The sequence below is a fragment of the Camelus ferus genome, chromosome 20, assembly GCF_009834535.1.
Source record: "Camelus ferus isolate YT-003-E chromosome 20, BCGSAC_Cfer_1.0, whole genome shotgun sequence".
In the NCBI taxonomy this organism is placed as follows: Eukaryota; Metazoa; Chordata; class Mammalia; order Artiodactyla; family Camelidae; genus Camelus; species Camelus ferus.
The window spans coordinates 9,519,059-9,533,177 of NC_045715.1; the positions used below are offsets into that span (position 1 = coordinate 9,519,059).

Sequence of the window (14,119 nt, forward strand, 5' to 3'; positions counted from 1 at the left end):
TATAACTGAATCACTTTGCTGTACACCTGAAATGTTGTAAATCAACTAAACTTTAATTTTTTTAAATGGGCGTATCGTGTCACTGGAGAAATGAAGGCAAACTGTCAATGAGTTGGAACCAACTGTCAAACCAAACTGTCAGCCAGTTATTTTATCTTTTATAGAAAAGTTGCCTGTGGGCCAATTAGTTGTGCAGTGAAACCGGTTGTGGCAAAGATATTTAGGGGGAAATACCGGTCAGGCATTTGTCCCTGTTGATCTGGCACGCTGTCTAGGTGAGAATGAATGGGGTGGATCCGATCTAGTCCCACGTGTCTTTCATTCATCCTCTTGGAGCGTTTGCCCCGTGCCAGTCACTGTCCTTGGAGATGAGGGTGCTCAGACGAGTAAACCAGGATTCCTGCCTTGATGGAGCCTACAGTTCAGTGTAAAAGGTAGATGGTTAAATTCAGCTACTGCCGTGCAGTGTGAACCTTTTGCGGTCTGCTCAAGCTGCTTTGGGAACACAGAGGGGGATGGTGTCTGCAGATGCTCCTGGTCAGAGAGAACAAATCAAAGTAGGCAGCAAGGCAATGGTACCCAAAGAGCAGTTCTTTAACGGGGACAACTAGTAAACTATAGACATGCCTCCTCTTGCTTTATGGTGCTTTGCTTTATTGCAATCCACACATACTCCGTTTTTCACAAATTGAAGCAAGTCTACTGGCGCCATCTTTTCAGCAGCGTTTACTCACTTGATGTCTCTGCGTCACATTTTGGTAGTTCTCACACTGTTTCAGACTTTTTATTATTATGTTTGTTATGGTGATCTCTGATTGGTGATCTCCGATGTTATTGCTGCAGAAAGATTATGACTCACTCAAGGTTCAGATGATGGTTAGTATTTTTTTAGCAATAAGTATTTTTAAGTTAATTTATGCACATTTTTAAGACATAATGCTATTGGACACTTAATAGACTGCAGTAGTGTGAACATAACTCTTATATGCACTAGGAAGTCCAGTGCAGCAAAGTCACTCAGAGCATTGACAGATGGGTGTGGTTTAAACATAAATGTTGGTGGATGTTGCTGTTGACTTTTAGTAAGACAAAAAGGAAGAAATGAAGACATATGTAGGCCCCATTCATTCATCAGTATGTGATTTCTTCTCTGAACCAGATCATGACCTTTGAATATAAGAAGAGTACCTCTTCAGTTTTTGGTGTTATTCACAGTCCGGCAGCCACAGATATGACACACGTTTATATTTAATCTGCATTGTTAACATTTTCTCCATCATCTTCTTAAGTCTGGACGAGCAACAGAAAAATGAATCAAGCCTCGGTCTGCAGTGTCTGCCGGTTTCTGTGGTGTGAACACTCCTTCCATGATTTCATGCTACCGACTTGAGAGGTGCAGTAACATGTCAGCATGGAGCGATGTAGGCATAACAGTAGAAAATGAGTTGGGACCACAGATAATAGCAAAGTGTAGTAAAATAAGTAGGAAGGGGTGTGAATTTTCAGTCTTTATTACCTTTATTTTTAATATAATTTAAGTATACATTTCTACAATTTTCTTTTAAGTCATGGTTGTCTTTAACAACTGGCTTGCAAAAATTCTGAAAATTTAACAGTGGGCTCTTCAGAGCTCAAGTACATCACCGCCTGTCTGTATCACTCCTTTGTAGGTGGGAGAGATTAGTTCTTATCGTAAATGCTGTGATATTTGGCAGCAGGGAACATATAAACAGGTGCTCAGTGCATGTATGTTGAATGAATGAAGACTTTCAGTAGATTGTCTGTTTGCTATAATCAAAGCATGCCCTTGTATTGTGTGTTTTGTTTTTTTTTTAACCAGCTCCTATAACCAAAGGCAGAGTAACTGCATTCGAACTAGGGAATACAGTACTGACTGCAGACAGTTTGTTTTCTCAGCTGCAGTGTGACTTTCTACCCTTCCTCTGAAGGCATAGCTTGCCTTTTGAAACTAGATCCCTGCAATTTGATCCTCCCTTGTCCAGTTTGGAAGAATAACCAATAACAAAGCTAACTTAAAAAATACCAACAGGTTCCTTACGCCCCAGAATATAGCGTCTTCTCAGATGAGCTGCTGCTAATTGGCTTGCAGGGGTCTGGTCTTCCGGGATTTGTCTGAACAGCTCCCTACAGGTTGTTTACCTGGGAGACACTCACCTTGATCCCTGCAATTAACTAGAGGTGGGGCCTCTGAGTCTTGCTTTTGATTCATAGAAGCCAAACAACTTCCCTCATGGCCGTGCCCCTCTGAGACTACTCTTCTGGGAGTGATCTGTTGGTGGGTTCAGGGAGTCAGCAACAGAAGGCAAGCCTGGAGCTGTGTTGAATTCACTTCTTCGCAAGCACAGAAGAAGGCAGCTGTCCATCAGAAGGTCAGAAGACGAGCAGGCATACACTGTGTGAGACCGTGCTTTTGGCGTTCATTCATCTACATTTATTCTCCCTCCCTCACTCCCTCATCAAATTCATAAATAAGTACCGAGTGCCTCCCTGGAATCTGAACTGTGTGAATTTTCAAACATTTAAGACCCTTCATGGACTTTTCCTTGTGGAAGCAAAGCATATTTATCGTAGAAGGCAAAAATAAAATACCAGTAAGTGAGAACGAAAGAAAGGCAGTCACAGTCACTCTAAGAAGTTTGTTGCCATCTCCCAGACTTTTTAGTGCATATATAACATGTGGTTGCAAAATTGGTGCACACTTGATATCATGCTTTTTGACTTAAAATTGTACAGCGCAGAACGTTTTTGCTTTATTTATTTTTTTGAACCCAGAACCTTGTGCCCACTAAACATGAACTCTACCACAGAGCTGTTACCCTCCCCCAACGGGCACCTCATAGAATTGACTGTTGGGAATTTTTTTTTTAATGGAGGCACTGGGGATTGAACCCAGGACCTCGCAACTACTGAGCTATACCCCATCCCCTCATTTTAATAAGGTTTTGGCACTGGTCTTGGGAGGGACAAAATGTCCCTGTAACTTCATTGTATTGAAATAAAGTGATGCTTCTTGTGGAAATGCAGGGTTGGAACAGAGGAAACCAAACGATTGTGTAAGTCCTTCTGTCTCAAATGTGCTATTCCGGGGATAAAGGAATCTGAGGCCTTGGCATCTTGTCATTGTTTTTTGCGGTGGCTTTTGAATTAGAATCTTTGATTCTGGAAATTATACTATTGTTACTAAATGCATATTTCTGCAATTATCTCCTTTCGCTTACTCAGTGATGAAAATATGTTACCTGTGCTGAGAAGAAATGCAGGAAAGAGCTTTGTGGCTGCTTTGCCTCTAAACTGAAGGGAGCAGCAGTCTCCTGAGACTCAGACGGGGGTAGCCAAGAGCAGATTCTTCCACCCAAACAACTACCTGATGTTGGAGGCTTGTAGTTACTGTCACCTCCTTCTGTCACTGAGCAAGTCCCCGGGATGCTAAGACTGGGCTCCGAGCCCACATGCATATAAACATCAATGAAAGAAGGAAGCAGCCAGAGGTGGGGTGGCGTGGGGGCTGCAAGCTCGAGAGAGTAGCAGAGGGAACCAGACTGGAGGGGGCCTGCCCTCCCCGCACCTCTGTTCTTGTCACTCCACTCCTGGGGGTGACACCCATACCCTCCACTGGCGTTAGCCCAGACCTCTGTCTCCCCTGAGCTCCACACACCAACGGCCAACTTCTTAAACGATAGTTCTGCCTGGTGTCCTGCCATCCCTGTTCATGCTTGGTGTGTCTAAAGCCGAATGACTCACAGTGAACTTGTTTCCTTGCACCCCTCCCCTGTTTCTGCTCTTCTTCCAGTTTCTTGGGAACGGCGCCCTCACCCCTCAAGCCTGTTGGGTCCGTCTCCTTGCTGTCTCCACAGTCTGCCTCTTCTGTCTTCCCCACTGCCCCTGGCTTGGTTCAGGCCCTCATTGCTGCTCACCCGCATTGCCACAACACCCTCCTCGGCCCCTTCCAGCCATCGTTGTCACAGTGATCGCTCTGCAGCCTTGCTCTTGGAAGCGTGGTTCTTGGACCAGCATCACCTGGGAGCTAATTAGAGATGCAGAATCGCAGGACCCATACTCCCCATCAGCGATGACCCAGTATGAAGACAGGCAGCATCATTAACCTGAAAAAAGAAATTTTCATATGACAAATAGATGAATGGATAAGTAGACTGTATGCATGTACGCAATGGAAACCTAGTCAGGAAACAACATGAGTGACTCAAAGCGTTATGCTGAGCGAAAGACCCAAGTCTCAAAAAATTACTCACAGTATGATTCCATTTATATAATGTTCTGGAAAAGACAAAATTGTAGGGGCAAAGTTCAGTGGCTGAGGGGGAGCTCTGACTACAAAGGGGCAGCGTGAGGGAATTTTGGGGGTGCTGAAATGCTCTGCGTTTGGATCGTGCTGGTGAGCGCACTTGTCAGTACATGTGTTAATACTCATGGACTGTACACCAAAGGAAGCCAAGTGGACTGTACGTAAATTTAAACATAAATAATAAATTAATTAATTAACAATGATAGAGATGAATTACAAACCATTGGATACAATCGGAAACCTTGAGATCATATTAATATAAAGCGGTAAACACAATGATCTTCTCCCAAACACTTACCAACTGCAGAGGGAGGAAGGTTAACTTTATGGCGGAGAAGGCCTGGCTGACCCATCTTAATGGTTGGTCAAAGTTCACTTCATCAGCGATGGGTGAAGCTGAATCATTTGCCATTGGACAAGATGCAATATTAAGGTCACAGACAAGGTGAACTTCATGAACGTGAGATGTCTGTAGTCACACAAGGTCCCATGCCTGGTTTAATGCTCTGCTGTCGCCATCTTGAAATTCTGAAGAATTTTTATTTTTAATCAATCAATCAATCAGTCAATTAATTAATTGAAGTACAATCAGTTACAATGTGTCGATTTCTGGTGTACAGCATAATGTCCCAATCATGCATATATATACATATATTCATTTTCATATTCTTTTTCATTAAAGGTTATTACAAGATACTGAATATAGTTCCCTGTGCTAGACAGAAGAAATTTGTCTTTTTATCTATTTTTATACATAGTAGTTAACCTTTGCAAATCTCAAACTCCCAAATTTATCCCTTCCCACCCACTTTCCTCTGGTTACCATAAAATTGTTTACTCTGTCTGTGATTCTGTTTCTGTTTTGTAGATGAGTTCATTAGTGTTCTCTTTTTCTTTTTTTTTAAGATGCCACATATGAGTGATACCATATGGTGTTTTTCTTTCTCTTTCTGGCTTACTTCACTTAGAATGACGATCTCCAGGTCCATCCATGTTGCTGCAAATGACATTATTTTATTCTTTTTATTGCTGAGTAGTATTCCAGTGTATAAATATACCACAACTTATTTATCCAGTCTTCTGTCAGTGGGTATTTAGGTTGCTTCCATGTCTTGGCTATTGTGTATAATGCTACTATGAACATTGGGGTGCATGTATTTTTTCAAATTAGAGTTCCCTCTGGATATATGCCCAGGAGCGGGATTGCTGTATCACATGGTAAGTCTATTTTTAGTTTTTTGAGGAATCTCTGTATTGTTTTCCATAATGGCTGCACCAAACTACATTCCTACGAGCAGTGTAGGAGGGTTCCCCTTTCTCCACATCCTCTCCAGCGTTTATTGTTCATGGACTTTTGAATGATGGCCATTCTGACTGGTGTAAGGTGATACCTCATTGTAGTTTTGATTTGCATTTCTCTGATAATTAGCAATATTGAGCATTTTTTCATGTACCTGTTGGCCATTTGTATGTCTTCATTGGAGAATTACTTGTTTAGGTCTTCTGCCCATTTTTGGATTGGGTTGTTTTAAGAATTTTTAAACAAGGGTACAGTCTTCTGTGCAGGGTCTTTTGGCTGTAACGGATGTTGTTGGGACAATTGGTGAAAGTTGAATGTGGTCTGAGGACTGAATCAGTGTTAACCTCCCCATCCGGCTGGTTGTGTCATGGTTGTGGGGGAGAACGTTCTTGTTGTAGGACTTCCACACTTAAAACATGTGAGGCTGGCAGGGCACTGTGTTGATAACTTACTTTCAAATAGTTCAGGAAAAGAGTCCTTTGTTTTCTTTTTTTGCAACATGTCATTAAGTTCGATATTGTTTCAAACAAGAAAGAGTAATGGGGGAGGGAGGAAAGAGTTAGGGGAGAGGAAGGGCCTCTCTAATAAGGTGACGTTTGACCAGAGACCTGAATGAAGTGAGGGAGAAGCTGGGCGTCTGGAGGAAGAGCATTCTAGGCAGAGGGAATAGAATGTGCAAAGGCTTTGAGGAGGGGCAAGTGGTGTTTAGCTAGGGGTCCAGTAAGGTTGCTGCCGAGTGATGGAGTGGGAAAGAGGCAAGTGATGGGTCAGGGTGGTAATGGGGACCACATCAAAGTCTAGGTAAGGGTTTGGGGTTTTGGAGGGTTTGCTCTGCAGAGGGGTGCGTAAACCCACTCCGGGTCACAAGGGTTGCTCTGACTGCTGTGTGGAAGTAGTCTACAGAGCAGCAAGATTGTAAGCAAGGGGGCCAGTTGGGAGATGAGGAGGGTCATTCACTCTCTGGTGGCTATTTGGGCTGCAGAAACTTGCAGGAAGGCTTCAAAGAGCCACCAACTGGCCCCCCGAGCACAGAGCCCTGGGATGGCTCAGCCCCAGCAGCAGGGAAGCCATCTGACTGCTCCCGTCCCTTCTGCCCGTCTTCCCTTGGAGACCTGCCAAGATGTGTCCTGCCCAGAAGTTGCTCACCAAGGGGCAGCTCTGATCATGACTTGCCAAGAAGGTTGAGAAGCCAGCTGGTTGCATTTTTAATCTAATTTTTCTATTATTTGGCACAAGTGCTAAAATGTCCTTTTAAATTAATTATCATAGAACCAAAGACAGGCTTAGAGAGAAATATTGTAATTAGCAGATCCTGTCTCCTTACCTGGGGCTGCCTGACAACCACAGCACTCTTGTCCTGTGCAGAACCTCTGAATGAAAGGATCTTGAGGTTTTGTCTGGTCTCAACTGACAAAGAAATCAGTGCATTGAGCCATGAATTTTGGACCCCAAAGGACCTTGGTAAGGAATAACTCCAGTCTCCTCTTTCTCTGGACCCATAAGGTGAGTGACAATTTACAGCTTGATTAATTGTGTTGTGCCCCAAACTCGCTCTCAATAGTCATAAAGTCCCAGTGAGAGAAAGACCTGGACTTCCAAGGAGTTGGTCCAAGGAGTTGTGTTCAATTCCTCTGTCCCCTCCTTCCTTCTTGGAACCTCCAATGGTCTCAAGGCCATACCTAAAATTTCATGTCTCTTTTATGTTTGTGTAATGATGTTTGAATCTATTGTGTGATTTTTTTGAAACATAATATACATCTGGGATGTGATACTTAAAACACACATTACAAAAACCCCAAAACAGACTCATGGTTGAAGATCAACATGTAAAAATGTTTCTCCTGTACCTGTAATAAACGGGTATCTATTTTAAAGTGCATTTCAAATGTGATCTTAAGCTTCTGAGATACTTAATCCCCCGTTTACAAAGCAGCAACCTGCACAATTAGAGGATGGTTTGCTCTAAGAAGGAGACAAAACCAGTGACCTTGGTAATGAGGCAGCCAGTTAGAGTTGAGTGATTTCCAGGTCAGGATCCAGGATAATGTACAGCCAAACAGGGTTCTTCCCACTAATTTTGTGGGCTTGATAATGACTGAACTGGTTCTTTTTCAGCCCATGGTGCCTGCTCTTAAGTTCACTGAGTACAGTGGTTTGGTTTCAAATTTTGTTGGAAGAGATTTATACCATTCAAAGGTTTAGATGGAAAATATGATCTTCCTTAGTAACTTTTAGAATTATAACTCTGGGGCAGATAAAGCCTTTAATTCTAAAAATGTGATAAAAATAGGCTATTACAAGATATTGAATAAAAGTTCCCTGTGTTATACAGAAGAAACTTGTTTTTTAAAATCTATTTTTATATATAGTGGCTAACATTTGCAATCTCAAACTCTAAAATTTATCCCTTCTCACCCCCTTTGGCCTGGTAATCATAAAATTGTTTACTATGTCTGTGAGTCCATTTCTGTTTTGTAGATGAGTTCATAGTGTCCTTTTTCTTTTTCTTTTTTTTAAGATTCCACATATAAGCGATATCATATGGCGTTTTTCTGTCTTTTTCTGGCTTACTTCGCTTAGAATGACAATCTCTAGGTCCAACCATATACTGCAATGGCATTATTTTATTCTTTTTTATGGCTGAGTAGTTACTCAATTCTTTCTGTAAACCTTTTTGCTTTCTAATGAATCTGCTTTAAAGAAGACCCTCAGCTGTGATGACTCCCTGATACAGCTCCGGGAGGTGTTCTGGAAATGTCATCATAATCCCATCAGTGATTTAAGGGAGTCCAGTGGTGAATTATTTTGTCCATTGTGGAATTTTTTTTTCCTATTTGAAGAATTTCCTACTCATTTTTGACTTATAAGTTTGTATTTCCATGTGTTTGACTGTTTCAAAGCAGGCTACATAAATCAACACAGGACCGAAAGGCTATGAACTTCCTGAGAAAGGCTCTCCCAAAGAGTGAATCCGTTCTGCTCCCGCCTGGCCCGGTGCATTCATGATGCCCCGCGGCCTGGGACAGCACTGTGCCTCAGGTCCTTTGAGGAAAGGCCACGGGAAATGCATGTGGCTCTGCCGTCACACAAGCCTGCACACATCTCCCAGGGGGCTCAGATATTGGAAAAAGAAAAGCTACTTCTTAAAAGCAAGTTTTGTTTGTATAATCAGCTCTCTTCCTTTCTCTTCCTTCATTCTGAAAAAGTTCACTACCCATCATTCTGAAGGCAACTTAGCCAAGACCTTACCACACCTCCTTGACACTTTCCTTTTTTGCTTTTAAACCACTTTTGACATTGTTTATCTGGTTCTACGTGTGTCTCTAGCCAAGGCTGTGTGTGTCCACTTCTTTGTGTGTCCTCTGTGTGCTTCTCTGTCCTCCTTTTCATCCTGCCCCTAAGTGGCCCTGCCCAGCTCTGCTCCCTGCTCCTTCAGAGCAACGCAAAGACTGTGGGTAACAATGATGACAGTGGTGGCTAACGCATACGTGGAGCTGACTATGTGTTAGGCAACTCATTCTCTTTATTTAAAAGAATTTTTTTTGGTAATGCTTATTTTGGCGGGGGTAATTAGGTTTATTTATTTATTTTTTTTGCTTTTAAATTTTTTTAACAGAGGTACTGGGGATTGAATCTAGGACCTTGTGTATGCTAAGCGCACACTCTACCATGAGCTATACCCTCCCCCCATCCTCTTTATATAATTTAATTAATTTAATCCTGATAATAACCCTATGAAGTTGGAACTGTTAGCTCCATTTTACATATGAGGACACTGACATACAAACTCTTACAAATAAATCCAGGGGAATAAAATAAAGTAACCCTCAAGCACACTCTCTCAGTTCCACAGGCTTCAGTATATTTGTCTGTGTGTGTGTGTGTGTGCCTGTGTGTGTGTGTGTGTGTGTGTGTGTGTGTGTGTGTGTGTGTGTGTGTGTAGAAAGAGAGAAACAGAGCAGAGAGAGTAAATATAGAAGACAGAATTTGGACAAACCCCCATCAACTCTTATTCCATTGCATCCTTCATATAATGTCTTCATAAGCCTGTGGCTTTCTTTCCTTTCTTCCTCCAGCACAGTGGACCAGAAGAGACAACGGTGGTGACTGACTGTTAGGTAGCCTTGGCACCTGGTAATCACATAAAAACTGTCCTTGGTTCCTTGAGACTTGAAGCTAGGCAGGCTGTTGCCCAGTGACCCTCAAATCTCTGTGGTGCATTACTGCCACCTAGAGCTGATGTGTTGAAACACAGATTGTAGATACAGCAAAACAGAACAAAGCAAAACAAAAAGTAACCCCCAACCCTGTCTTATAGCGAGCTGTTTCCGTCTGAGTTAAAGGCTTCATGTGGACACTCCCTCTCCCTCCAGGTTTGTAACTTTACTGGGCCTTGTTCAGCCTCTAGGAGCCGGGGCTCGTGTAAAGCCTCCAGCCCAGGTAGGCTTGAGGTCCACCGTGGTCCGACGTTCACACTCTTGACTTTTCGGCTCTGGGTCAGGGGGAGGAAGGCAGCCTCCAAGCTGTGGGCCAACCCCTGGCCGACTCTCCCACGCCAGGCCTGGTTGTGAGGAAGAGAGTTCATGAGCCTGATTGCGCAAACCAACCTGGCTTTTAGGAGGAGGAGGAGGGATGGGAGAACTACGGGGCAAGCAGCTGGGGAAGGAAGGAGGAAGGGAAGGGCAGCTTATGGAATTCCTTTGGAATTTAAAGACTTAGTTATCCCCATGATTCCTTATGAAAAGGGAAATTCTCATTATGACTCAGACACACCTACCCATTTCCCTAGTTCCATCTCTGTTACCAAAAAAAAAAAAGAAAACCCAAAGGGATTTTTTAAAGCAAGGGGCCACATCCAGTGAACAAACTGGATGGTTGTTCCTTGTGGAGTTTTCAGGGGAGAAACCACAGAATCCTACTGAAACACCTCCCTGTTACCAAGGGGAAGGGTACCCCTTGTGCACACGACAAACCGTGGAAAGCCCAGATGGGCCACATTAGCTCATCCCAGATCCTGGGAGCGGACGAAGTCTCATGTCCTACCTCTGAGCAGCCTCAGGAGCAAGTAAGGTATGCTTTGCTCCAGTCCCACGGCAGGTACCTTGAGGGCAAGGGCCAAGACTAGGGTGCAGAGGAACAGATAAAGTGTTTTTTGGTTGTTGAATGAGTGAATGAGAATAGTCACTAACCCCTAGACAGCATCTGTCTAACGCCAGGCACCGTTGCGAGTGTATGAATCTTCTCAATAATGTGTAAGATAAATGTTATCCTCATCCTCATTTGACAGATGAGGACACTGGCTCAGAGAGGCTAAGTAACTTGCCCAAGATCATCCATTTGGCATCCATTTGGCAACAAGCCAAGATTCGAATCCAGTCTGTGCTTTTCGCGGCTGGACATTCATGGGTGTTGGGCCCCAGACTAGCTGAGGCTAGAGATGGAGTGAGACACAGCTCCATCCTAACGTGGGCCACAGAGCCTCATGTCAGGGCCCAAGCCTGAACTATTTTGTATGAGATTAGAAGCTGTGGAAGAACAACAAAGGCAGACATTTATTTCCTGGAGAGCCTGGCAGGCCTGAAGGCCCACGGAGATGGCCCCCAGCATCCAGGGAGCCTGCACAGCCGGGAGTCTCTGCATCCCAGAAGCTGCATGTCCTGGGACAGCTCTCCTGGTCTGTGCCATGCTCTCGGGTCCGCTGATCTGGCCTCCTGCACAAGAGTGCTCTCTGATTCTCCGGACCATCGGCCTCCAGTACCGACATAAAGTTTGCTGGAGTTTATTTCCTTGTGAAGACAAAGCCTGCAGGCAGGACCACCAGGTGGGGAGTCTGGAGACATAGGCGCTGGTCCCAGTTCTGCCCTTACGTTGCTTTCTGGTCCTCACCCGGCCAGTCAGGATCTCCAAATGGCTGCGTGCGCTGGGACTGTGGTCTCTGAGAGCCTCACTTTCCTCCTTTAAAAATATGTTGGCATTGGCTCAGGGCTCTTCAAACTGGCCTTTCTGCTGCAGCGGAGGAAATCCGGTCAGCCAGCTGCAGAGCTCAGACTTCACTAAGGCTGGTTTTTCTTCAGCTCGTGCTTGAATGTGGATGTAGGAGGGACCCCCAGATGGGGCACTCTTGGCTGTCCTGCCATCAGCTCTGCGGGTCCCAACCCGCCCCAGATCAAGAGCAGCCAGGTACAAGTCGTGGGCTCACCACGTTTGACCTTGACTGGTTTTTCTAAGTTATTCTGTACATTTTTCAGCAGTGAAGCCAAACTGGGTCCTTCCTTCAGCTTTATTCCCGTTTCTTGCAAGGTAAGAGCTTTTGTACAATTGGACACATTTTGATTTTTCCTCAATGAGAATGTTAACCCTCTTTTGTGTTATTTCTACAATAATTAGTAAACTTACTTATTTTTGCCTTTTAAAAAAAAACCTTTTTGAGTCAAATTTTTTTTTATACTGTGCTTATTTGTCAAAATAGATTCTCATCTAAGAAAAGTGAATGGATTCTCAGAGGACATTGTCTGGAAGCAATACCATCCGGTTGTATGGTACTTGAGCCATGTTTATGAGAAGGAACTATGGGTGGGGCCATGATGGTTTTGACCTCGACTGGTTTTTAAACCCTTACGGGCTGGGTTGAAAGGCCAGGGGTGACCCCGGCCGGGCTCTGGGCACCCCACCATCCAACCTGAGCACCTTCACTTTACCAGGGCTTGTGGGGAAGCTTCCTTTGGACGAAGGAATCCCAGGCTTTAAAGCATGGCAAGCCACCGGGTTAGACCTCTGGGAGGCCCCTCCTGGGTCTGCCTTTCTGTGACTGTGAGGAAATGGAAGGTGACATGTGCTTGTTGTTATGAAGGATGTGTAGAGACAAGTGCCTTGTCACCCTTTGCCAGCATGAAACCATCCCAGCGATTCCAGGCGCTCCACCTGCTCCCATCGGCTCCCTTACTCAGCGGCCTCTCGGAGGCTGTGCGGGCCCGGGCCTGCGGGCGGGAGGCCTGCCCTGGCCCGCTGCCCAGGTCCCTCGGCGAGGCTGCGGGACAGAAGTTCCCTGCCAGCCACACAAGGGGGTTTTCTGAGAGGGAGCTGCTTGCAGTACTTTGACATTTGAAAGCAAGGAGGGCCTTATTTAGGCTCATGGGAGTGGCTCTCTCAGCACCATTTCCTGCAAAGTCCTCTTTCAAGGACAGAGATCCTCAAACTGCATCAGGCCTGAGTTTGCCATATCAATACCCATTGTCTCAGGCCCTGAGTTTGTGGGGTTACAACAAAGTGAAGCATTATGATTTTTATCCCATTCATCTTCCCCTGCAGTGTTAAACAAGATAATTAACTAAATCAGTTTTTAACTCTGTTTAAACATTTAAATCACCTGAGGCGGGGGGCCAGAAAACTGCTGATGCAGGGTGCCATCCCAGAGAGTTTGATTTTATTTTACTGCACCTTGGGGTGCAGCCTGAGGGTCAGTTTTAAAACTCCCTCTCCCCTGGGATTCTAACGGTGCAGGCGAGGTGGAAACCACTGGGCTAAAGGAAATGTTCTAAAAAGACCAGTAGGAAGGACACACACACACACACACACAGACACATACACAGATACACACAGACACTCATACCACACCCACACACATACGGACACACACCTACCCACTCACCCCCACCCTCACCCCCAACACACACATGCTGGATTTAATGTCTTGAAATGTGTTTGTTCAAAAATACCATTCGATAATTTCATTTCTCATTGTATAAAAGGTCACAGGGAGAATATTTGCTTCAGTGGAAAATGACTTCTGAATCGTGGGAGTGATCAATTTAAAGAGAACAGCTAAAGTCCGGGTCTCATTTATAAATGAGGTTTCTTCTACTTTCCCCCACAGTTTGTCCTGCATTTTAAGTCACATAATCAACTGTCACAAATGGGATCATATTTTCCTCCAGGGACCCTGCCCTAATTGTTGGTTGACTCTTGATTAAGGACCATGCATCGCATAAATCAGGGTAGCGGTCTTTCAGAAAAGCAGCTCTTCATTGGTTAAAATGCCCTTATTCTATATAGTGCAACCACCGTTCAAATCCAGCACAGGGGCGTGATGTATTGTACACATGGAGTGTAGCTGAGGTGGCTAAATGTCTATTAAATGAAGATGTGGCACAGAAAAATACACCCCCACTGTGCTATAAATTTAATCTGAGACTAAATAATGTCAGCTATGACAATTGCCTCCAAAGCTTGTTCGGGGAATTAAGATGGCGACAATGTGTGTGAAAGTGCTTATTGAAAATAGCAGTTGTAGCCAGTCCACTTTAGATGTCGACTGTCTGCTGGTCCCCCGGCCTGGGTGCTGAACTGACCCCACTGCTTTCCCTTCTCACATTAATCCAGGCTTTAACTGTGAGGTTTTGAAGCACAGCCCCAAGAAAGAAGCTGTTCCTTGAAGCCCGTGTGTTAAGAAACAGAGATGTGATATTGATGCTCAGACCCACTTAAGGAGTAATTCT

The 14,119-nt window shown here is 44.4% G+C and overlaps 1 protein-coding gene across 3 annotated transcripts in view; it reads left to right on the plus strand.

The window, feature by feature from the left end:
• LOC106729329 overlaps window positions 1-14,119 on the plus strand; it is a 37,109-nt gene that overhangs the window by 5,468 nt on the left and 17,522 nt on the right. Inside the window, exon 2 of one of the 3 annotated variants that reach the window (XM_032462518.1) lies at window positions 6,990-7,127. In XM_032462518.1, coding sequence (XP_032318409.1) covers window positions 7,059-7,127 — 69 coding nt within the window. In that variant the 5' untranslated portion in view covers window positions 6,990-7,058. Of the gene's footprint in view, window positions 1-6,843; window positions 7,128-14,119 lie in introns of those variants that run through there. The other 2 variants (XM_032462519.1, XM_032462520.1) reach the window with 2 other exon arrangements.